Source organism: Chiloscyllium punctatum, chromosome 42, assembly GCF_047496795.1.
Source record: "Chiloscyllium punctatum isolate Juve2018m chromosome 42, sChiPun1.3, whole genome shotgun sequence".
Classification (NCBI taxonomy): domain Eukaryota; kingdom Metazoa; phylum Chordata; class Chondrichthyes; order Orectolobiformes; family Hemiscylliidae; genus Chiloscyllium; species Chiloscyllium punctatum.
This window is the reverse complement of record NC_092780.1, coordinates 34,360,920-34,370,979: the sequence shown is the minus strand read 5'-3', so window position 1 is coordinate 34,370,979 and position 10,060 is coordinate 34,360,920. Positions and strand designations below refer to the sequence as shown.

The following is a 10,060-nucleotide window of genomic DNA, read 5'->3' as shown; positions in this document are numbered from 1 at the left end:
ACAACTCACTGGAATTAACTTTGTCTTCCCAATTAACATCTGAAACTCAAAGAAACTCAATGCTTCACTAATCTGACACCAAATGTGACTGGTGACTTGCACTTCTTCATCTGCTTCCATGTGGGTGCTTCATGCTTTGCCGCATAGCATTGCATCTTTAAATGGTGGTTACAGTCACACGTGCTGCCACATCTCCAAGTACAGTTGGCAGAGGAAGGCAGGTCATCCGCTGGACCATCTGCAAATTCAGTTGACCAATGTCAAACAGTGGGCACCTTCAGGCTAAAGTGCAAACTTTAATGGAAGTGTTGATGGCTGAAGAGCATGGAAATATGCAAATGATGAAGAGGGAGCAGCTGTGGCTGAACCACATAAAATTACAAGAGTGATGGAGCAAAGGAAAGATAAATCAGGCAGGACCATGGCCCAGACAGTTCAGGGCTGACCAAAACACTCCAATTAGAGCTGGTGTTTACATTTGGGACAGGAGCAACAGGTAAATGTCTCAGGGATCTGAACAGAAAGTATATGGCCATCCGAGGAACAGCAATCCGGAAGAGATTGTATATTGTTTGTAATTGGCGAAAGTAAGGACTGCAAATGCTGGAGATCAGAGTTGAGAGCGTACTGCTGGAAAAGCACCGCAAGTCAGGCAGCATCCAAGGAGCAGGAAAATCGACGTTTCGGGCAAAAGCCCTTCATCAGGAATTGTTTGTATTGTCAAAGGGATCATGAGAAGGAACTGCAAAAACCTTCTTGTGGTATTTTGGGTGGCACGGTGGCTCAGTGGTTAGCACTGCTGCCTCACAGCACCAGGGTCCCATGTTCAATTCCAGCCTCGGGTGACTGTCTGTGTGGAGTTTGCACATTCTCCCCATGTCTGTGTGGGTTTTCTCCAGGTGCTCCGGTTTCCTCCCACAGTCCAAAGATGCACAGGTCAGGTCAATTGGCCATGCTAAATTGCCCGTAGTGTTGGGTGCATTAGTCAGAGGGGAATGGGTCTGGGTGAGTTACACTTTGGAGGGTTGGTGTGGACTTGTTGGGCTGAAGGGCCTGTTTCCACACTGTAGGGGATCTAATCTATATCTCTTGGTGGTTAATCATCTAGTACTAATCAGCCGATGAACCAATGGTGAACTTGATAACATAAGGGAACTTCAGATCCCAAATTGTCAGAAAGTGAACTAGAGATGCAATCTTCCACACTGCAATCAAACAGTCTTCTAAGTCCAAGAAAAGTATTCTTGGACCATCTGAATTTAAAGAGTCAGAGACTTGGGGGTGAGATAGGATAGTGATAAATATAATTTAATTTTGAGGGGCATGGTATTTTCCCTGGGTTGGGGGAGTCCAGAACTAGAGGCCGTAGGTTCAGGGTGAGAGGGAAAAGATTTAAAAGGGACCTAAGGTGCAACTTTTTCACGCAAAGAATGGCGTGTGCATGGCATGAGCTGCCAGAGGATGAAGTGGACGTGCGTACAATGACAACTTTTAAAAGGCATCTGGATGTGTACATGTATCAGAAGGGTTTAGAGGGATATGGGCTAAATGCTGTCAAATGGGACTAGAGTAATTTAGGATATCTGGTCAGCATGGAAGAATTGAACTGAAGGGTCTGTTTCTGTCGCATATACCTCTGTGACTCTATGTGCAATCTACAGAACACTGTTACCTAACATTTCAAGATGTGACCGGAAAATTGGCATTGTTAAATATTGGTTTGCGAGATGTAGGTTTCATCGGCTGGGACAACGTTTATCAGCCTTTGTTAATTGCCTTCTAAAGATAGTGCAGCTGCAGTCTATGTGATGTAGGTAGATGCACAGTTTTGGTAAGCAGGGAGTTCCAGGATTTTGACCCAGCAACATGAAATATTTCAATGACTGGATGGTGAGAGGATTGGAGGAGAACTTGCAGGTAACAGGCTGTTCAAACTTATACACAGCCCTTGTCCTCCTAGATGTTAGTGATTGAAGGTTTGGAAGGTGCTGTCTAAGGAGCCGTGGTGGATATCTGCAGGGTAACATAAAGGTGGTACACGCTATTGCTGCTGAGTGTCATGAGTGGAGAGAGTGAATGTTTGTTGGATGTGTAATGATGTTCATCGGTGCAATTAGATCACAGATTGATGGGCTTGTAGCTCTGGTAACGTTTCTTTATGAATTACATGACTAGTGCGTGTATGGAATGAGCTGCCAGAACAAGTGGTGGATGCCGATACAGTTACAACATTTAAAACACATTTGGATGGGTTTATGAACAGGAAGGGCTTAGAGGATATGTGTCAAGTGCTGGCAAATGGGACTAGATTAATTAGGATAGTTAGTTGACATGGATAAATTGGACTGAAGGGCCTGTTTCTGTGCTGTACATCTCTTTGACTCTATGACTCTACACAAATGTATTTTAATAATATGAAAATAAACTTGTTGTAATGTTGGGTATGGATTAGTTTTGAGGAGTGCCATATTACCATTCATTCTGATGATGCCGTATGCACCTGTGGACAGGACAGCCTAAGAGTTTGAAGGAATGAAGTCTTGTATCTGGCTTTCCTCAAGGTCTCCGAAACAATGTCAATCACATCAGTGTAACCTTTAACTAGCTGCTCATATACAATGTGTTGCACTGAGCTCGAATGCCTGTACAACAACATGTATCCATGAGTATAGCTAAGAGGGAATGTTGCTCATTGACCTGCTATATTAGTTACAAGCGGTCAAAATGCATTTCTACTTTATTGTTCATCTTTGACATTCTTAACGGATTAACTTGATTTATAGATTACAACAGCAGCAATGGAATTAGAGTGAATTCAACATGAATAATGTTTATTTACATTTATGAGGCTATCTAAATGCACTCATCCATTTGCAAAAATGACAGGAGATAAACTAACTGTCCAACTGAGAACATTGGATTTACTACAGTAATATATTGTTAGTGTACTTACATCCATTGTCACACAAATATCACTTACAGAGGTTCCCTACATTATTAAAACACTAAATATTTACAAATGGCCATATAGGACAATAGAAGACCATTATCCCTCTTTAATTCTTTTTAAGTGGAATATATCCATTAGCAGTATAGGGTAAAATTAAGCTCTGTTGTAATGTGCTATAAATAAATACACATTGGCATGCCGTGAGAGATTGCTATGCAACACAACTTTGGTCCTAGCTCCAGCAAATGATTGAGTTTGGATAAACAAAAGGTGGAATCTGGAGAGCAGGTCAAACAATCCTGTTCATGTGGAATCATGGGGTGAGGTCTGGTATATCCCATTTTATCTGCAGCCTGTGCTGTCCACTGGGACTCTGTATTGGGCTGAACAGATGATGACGACAGCTGCGAAATGCTGTGTAGGACAAGAGATATGACAAGAATTAAAATCTGTTCATTGAAGATGAATGGTCTGTACTTGCATGTTTTGATAGAACGAGTGTCCTTGGGAATGTGAGTATTAGGATAGACTCTGTGCTTCACAAAAAAAGTAAATATTTGCCATCCTGAGTTTGCTGTTATCAACATTCAGTAATGAAGACTGTTGTGGTAATGGGATACGAACACATTCATTGCAGTTTTGCAGTGTAAGGCACTCATGACCGGCATTTTGTTGGTTAATCAAAAGCAGATAGTATGCGAGAACATGAAATCTTCTCACTTTTGGAAAATATTAAAACCCTCTTCTTTTTATATGAATATGTTTCCTCTTCTTTGATGTTGTAGGACTGGATTAACAGCATGGGGGTATTGCCATTGCTCTGAGGGAATGGATTATGGGTGTGGACACTGTAGCTTGGGAGCAGAAGTTTTTGAATTCTCAGATTTCTGTAAGAAGTCGAAATTTGCTTCATTAAAACTTGCACGTGATAAATACAGACATTTCTGATTTGTCTCATGCAGTTTTTATTCTGCTTGGAGATGAAAGTAAAGCTGTAATTTGCATCAAGCTGGTAATAATATACGTATATTAATAAATCACGGACCCAGAGGACAAGCTCTTGCCAGAAAACACCAGAATCTTTTAAAAATCTCCAGAAGAAACAGTATCTTAAATTAATTTTAACTTTCAAGCAAACGCTAATGAGTGAGAAAGAATAGGAACTCAAAACAGATGAAGACCACCAGGAGAGTTATCAGTCGTCCTACAATATTTATGGACACACCTATTCCTGTCAGAATCTGGAAAGAGTCAGCAGGCCATTCAGCTCCAAGAGGCACTACATTTAATCTAGCAATTGTCCTCTCACAATGTTCAAACATATTCACTTTCTAACTAAGGCCATGGTTTATCAAGGAGAAAGTGAGGACTGCAGATGCTGGAGGTCAGTTGCTGGAAAAGTGCAGCAGGTCAGGCAGCATCCAAGGAGCAGGAGAATCGACGTTTCAAGCATGAGCCCTTCACATTTTCAGCCATGGTTTATCAATTCAGGGCAAAAATCCTGACTGATTCTTCACCTAAAGATGTTTTTCTCCGTCTGCTGTCAGCCCAGCTTACATGAGCTTACTTAGCATAACCTATGGATTGAACTGGGGACATTTCTGGTCTTTGCCATGCTGCATAATACATTTAGCATTCTAAGAAGTGAATGGAACTTGAGCTTCATATCGAACACTTTAACAGGAGTCAGCAACAAAATAAATGTCATTCAATTTCCAATTATGTCAACTTTCAGGCTGTGCCTTTCATGAAGCTAAGAAACATTTTAAAAACTCTCGCATCATATGGTTTGGAATTATTGAATATTTTGACAGATTTAGGTGCTTTGTGTTATTAGATGGCTTAGAAGTTTTGTTCGTAGTAGTTACTTGTGGAATCGGTAATACGGTTGTTAAAAGGTGTAATGGGGTATGTATGAGGATTGAGGGGATTGTGGAGACAATGAGACTTCCACTCATCATCAGAACTGGGCCGATGTCCCAGTGTATTGAGGTGGCCCTTTTAAACTGATGGCATTGGCATTGACTTTCCTCTGCCCTGCCTCTAGCCTGCTGTGGAAAACAACAGACCTGGACTCAGTCCACTTCTGCCAACCCACCATAAAGATATCTTGAGTGGGCATTACAAGAATGCAGTTATCAGGAAATTCCTGACTGCTGATTTCCATGAAAAGTCAAGCCTGTTGTCTCTCTTCGGTCAGTTGATGTCATCCAGGGTTGTTAGTGGATACTTCGATATTATCACTTCTTTTGATGTGAAGGAGAAAGGAAAGCAGCCAGGAGTTCTCAACTTTGAATCAAGAGTCTTGTTTCTGATTTCTAGGGAGAAGTGTATGTATTCGACATAAGCATTACGCAGGTTCAGTTACAATGTTTAAAATACATTTTGTTAAGTATATGAAGAGGTAAGGTTTGGAAGGATACGGGCCAAATGCAGGCAGATGAGACTGATCTAGTTTGGAAACACAGTTAATGTGGACTAGTTGGACTGAAGGGTCCTGTTTTCATGCTGTATGATTCGCTGAGGCTCTGCTTAAACAAGATTGCACCTCCTAAAATAGTCTATCTAATATCTACTCTTCAGCTTGATGAACTAGGACATGGGTGAGCCTATGAAGAGCTAAAATCAAATGGAACCAAAGTGAAGATCCTATTGATATAAGGAGAAATTTTTAAATTCAGTTAATATGTTGTCTCTTTCAATCAATCAAATTGGTTTCCTCATTTGTACTTGCTCAAGGGCTCCATACCAGAAAGACTCACTGGTAATATCAATCTTTAAATATTCAGAGATGTGATACTGCATGTCTTGATAGTTCAAAGCGTGAAAAATAGCACAAAACTTCTTTCATCCATTTGTTTTGCGGGTGCTGAGGAGGGTGCTACTATGACACGTGGAATCATTAACATCAATTAAATTTTATTATTCAGACTGAAGAAGTCAAGTGGAATTTTACAATCCCTAGAAAACATAGAATACAGTCATGCTAAGTAGATAAGTCATATTTAACTTCAAAAATAAAATCTTACATTTGTATAGCACTTTTAAGTTGAATCTAACAATATTTGTTTACAGGTGATGGCAAAGTTTTATGGATTTTGCGGTGTTCATTCATTACATGTTCCTGTCTAGTGGTACACAAGGTTAGAGGGGTTGTGTATGTAAAAGGCACTGAAGTGTTTCATCACCCAGGATCACACTGAATGGCTGGGCAGCCTTAATGGGCTGAATGGCCTCTTCCAGTTCCTGTAATTAAAAAAAAATAGCTGACTAATTCAATGCTCTTTCTTAATATCCTTCAAATTGATTTCAGAAATGGAGAGAAAGAAAAAGGAATTTGTCTTGGGAAAGAAGATGGAGAGAGGAAAATATACTCAGGTGAAGACAAAATATTTTCCTTGATACTTTCACTGCAAGAGGCCAAGATCATTATGTCGACGGTTGATTTACCTTATGCCAATTTCAAAATCAAAATTTAACCCTTTAACCAATGGAATGACCAAGTCCTTGCACAGCTCCCAGTTAGAAATTCATTGAAAAGCATTTGATGATAGCTTTCCTCATAATTCAGATTGTTCATTCCTAAACAGGAAGGGAGAGCTATTGTAATGGCTAGCCAAGATCATCAGAGACATGAGACCTTTCCATGAAGCTTAGTGTCACACTGGAAAATACTGCTAAACCATTGGGGAAACTAACCTGAAATCCTTTTTAAAGATAAAACCCAAGAGAAAGGTACATTCATAGCAACTACAACTTTAAAATGCAGACATAACAATGGACAGTTTTGGTCGCCCTGCTATAGGAAGGATATTGTTAAACTGGAGAGGGTGCAGAAAAGATTTACAAGGATGTTACTGGGATTGGAGGGTCTGAGTTATAAGGAGAGGCTGGATAGGCTTGGACTTTTTTTGCTGGAGGTAGGAGTTTGAGAGGTGACCTTAGAGAGGCTTATAAAATCATGAGGGACATAGATAAAATGAAGAGCAAACTTCTTTTCCCTACGGTAGGGGAGTTCAAAACTAGAGGATATATTTTTAAGGTGAGAGGAGAAATATATAAATGGTACCTGAGGGACAACTTTTTCCACACAGAGGGTGGTTCGTATGTGGAATGAACTGTCAGAGGAAGTGGTACAGGAAGGTAAAATTACAACATTTAAAAAAAACGTTTAGGAAAGGTTTAGGGTAATACGGGCCAAATGCAGGCAAAGGGACTAGTTCAGCTTGGGAAACTTGGTCAGCATGGACAAGTTGACCAAAGGCCTGTTTCCATGCTATATGACTATATGACTCAAGTTGCAATTTGTTTAAGCATAATATTTGGGAAAATCAGAAGCTATAAGAGATATGGCAACTTATACAATATAAGTTGAGACAACCTAGTGTGAATCTCTAGTTTGATAATATACTAGATCCAGGCACTGAAATGTTGGAAGGGCTGCTTGCCTATGGTCTAATGGAAAAACAAGGTAGAGTGCACTGGATAAAGGACCAGCTATGATGGCCAAAGCAAAAGAATGAGAAGAATAGAATGGGAGGGGGCTGGATACATTTACAATTTTGCAAATTAATCATGGTTAAATCAATTCTCCCGTTATGTACAGCAAAACAAGCCTGAGCTAAATCTGGTCTAGCGTCATAACACTATGAAGGATGTGATTGCTATCTGCCTGCTCTGGGACAATGGTTTACTTCAGAAAATTGCTCACTTCTAGAGTTTTATAAAATTCCTTTTGTGGGTTTTAGTGAGCAGTTGTTGCCCAACTCCTAATTACTCTTGAACACCCTGGTTTACAAGGCCATTTTGAAGTCAACCATATTGCTCTTGATTTGGAGTCAAACATAGGGCTAGACCAGGTTAGGACAGTAGATTTCATTCCCTTAAGGACAAGAATAAATTAGATGAGCTTTTCACACCAATTTATTGGAGCTTCATGGTTACCATCACTGAGACTAGCTTTCAATTCCAGACTTTTATTGATTGAACTTGCACTCCATCAGCTGATGAGGCGGCATTGTGATGAACCCATCTCTCCAAAGTATGAGTTTGGACCCCTAGGTTACTAGTCCAATGAGGTTGCCATTGCCTCTCACTTCTCGATTGGCTTGATATATAATCTGGGCCGAAAGATTTTACAAGATTAACAGATATTTTTAAAACTATTCACAGAATTGAAAATATGACAGGAACCATTTTCAACACAAGTCGCCAGTAGGAAACTCAACTCATGGAAGATCCTAATGGATACATGAGTATTGCCTTTCCTGCAATTTTTTCTGAAATTCATGGTGAAAAATCAGACAACAGCAAGCTTCCCATGTGCACCTGAAGACCAAAGTGGAATTTGACTCCATGAGTTGTAATAAGATTTGGAGAGGCTGCAGTTTCTTGAGGAGGATAGGAGTGGGTTGCATGTTACAGCAACTCTTCCCTTTCAGTTGGTGGCAGTTTCCGTTTGAAAAATCCACACTGGAACAAAAAAAGGATAAAGGGGAAATAAACAAAACAAAGTGCATTAAACACTCGCTATGCATTCTAATTCTGGAAGGTGAACAGAAGAACAAGATTAAAACCTACAGCCTGGCCGAATCGATAACAGATCAGAATGTAACCTGCAAACAGGATTAGATCCCAATAATGTGCTGCCCACCACGAATTAGCTTTGTTTAATATTTGGAAATTAAGCACAAATCTAATATTTTAAAATGAGTCTTTCTTTTTTCATTTCCTTTTGCTTTAGAAGAGGAAACCCGAACTCCAGTGTAGGTGATTTACAGTTCCACAGCATCCTAGAATAAATGCCATGATTCTTGCCCTACAGTGGAATACTTTCAGTCAGTTTCTTTACTTACTACAATTTTAATTTTAAATGGATTTATGTGTTTAGGTATGTACCTCTCAGCTTGACTTGATTGAAAGATTTTTTCAACTGGTCACTACAGGTGGGCGTTGCCACATGTTGATTGTAAATGCAATTCTTCAGCAACCCAGATGGCCACATGCACCAAGGTCACAGACACCTGCCCTAATGTGAAGAAACATCCCACGTTTCCTCCTCAGTACCCTCTGGTCCAATGAAGACCTGTCCCCATTGAGGTTAAAAGCAGAGGTTGGATAGCCTGGGACTTTTTCCACTTGAGTGTAGGACTGACCTTATAAAGGTCCATAAAATCATGAGGGGCATAGATAAGGTAGATAGCCAACAGCTTTTCCCCATGGTAAGGGAGTCTAAAACTAAAGGGCATAGGATTAAGGTGAGGGGGGAAGAGATATAAAAGAGTCCACAGAGGGTGGTGAGTGTCTGGAATGGGATGACAGAGATTATGGTGGAAGAGAATACAATTTTGTCATTTCAGAAATATAAAGGGGATAGCTATGGAGGGATATGGACTAAACACAGGCAAATTGGACTAGATTAATTGTGAAAACTAGGCGTTATGGGCAAGTTGGGCCCAAGGGCCTGTTTCAATGCTATAGACCTCTGTGACTCTAATTCAGGGTCAATGAGTGTGGAATACCAACAGGCATCCCAATGCAGCTTATGTATTTGGGGCCTTATGTTGTAGGGGGTGACAATCACAAAAGCTGAAGGTCTCAGACACTATGGTAACAGCTCAGATTATATTTGTCTGTCTAAAAGGAGCACCTTGAAGGGTCCAAAAATAATTCGCATTACCATTAGCGAGAGTCTTCTATTCCAACACCTGTTGAACCCAGTCAAAGACTGCAGTAGGTAGTGTCCAACCTGGGTCAATGTGAACCAATGATCAGGGATCTTATTTATGTTGCAGGACCCCAAGTTCCATATTATAGGGACCAATGACCGGAAACAGAGTTTGTACAACCAGCCACATTCCAAAGAGATCCACCTGCATTGCCAGTGTTAACTTGGGCAGTCGTATTTCAAGGCTATTACCATTCTATTAATGCCAGGTAGTCAAAATGGGATCCAATTTGCATCTTCATTGCACCCCAATTAACATTACACCTGAATTGTAGTTGTGCACTGTAAGTGGATTGCCTGCCTACTGTAAAACAAGCTGAGATCTCTTCATTCTGAGATGAGCTGAGGGAGACAGTATAACGATATTATAAAATACACTGCAG

At 40.3% G+C, this 10,060-nt stretch overlaps 1 protein-coding gene across 1 annotated transcript in view; it reads right to left on the bottom strand.

Annotated features, from left to right (window-relative positions):
• Nucleotides 1–5,905: 5,905 nt before the first annotated feature.
• LOC140465885 (integrin alpha-8-like) overlaps nt 5,906–10,060 on the bottom strand; it is a 153,622-nt gene continuing 149,467 nt past the window's right edge. Inside the window, exon 30 of the mRNA XM_072561780.1 lies at nt 5,906–8,422. Coding sequence (XP_072417881.1) covers nt 8,369–8,422 — 54 coding nt within the window. The 3' untranslated portion in view covers nt 5,906–8,368. The remainder of the gene's footprint in view (nt 8,423–10,060) is intronic.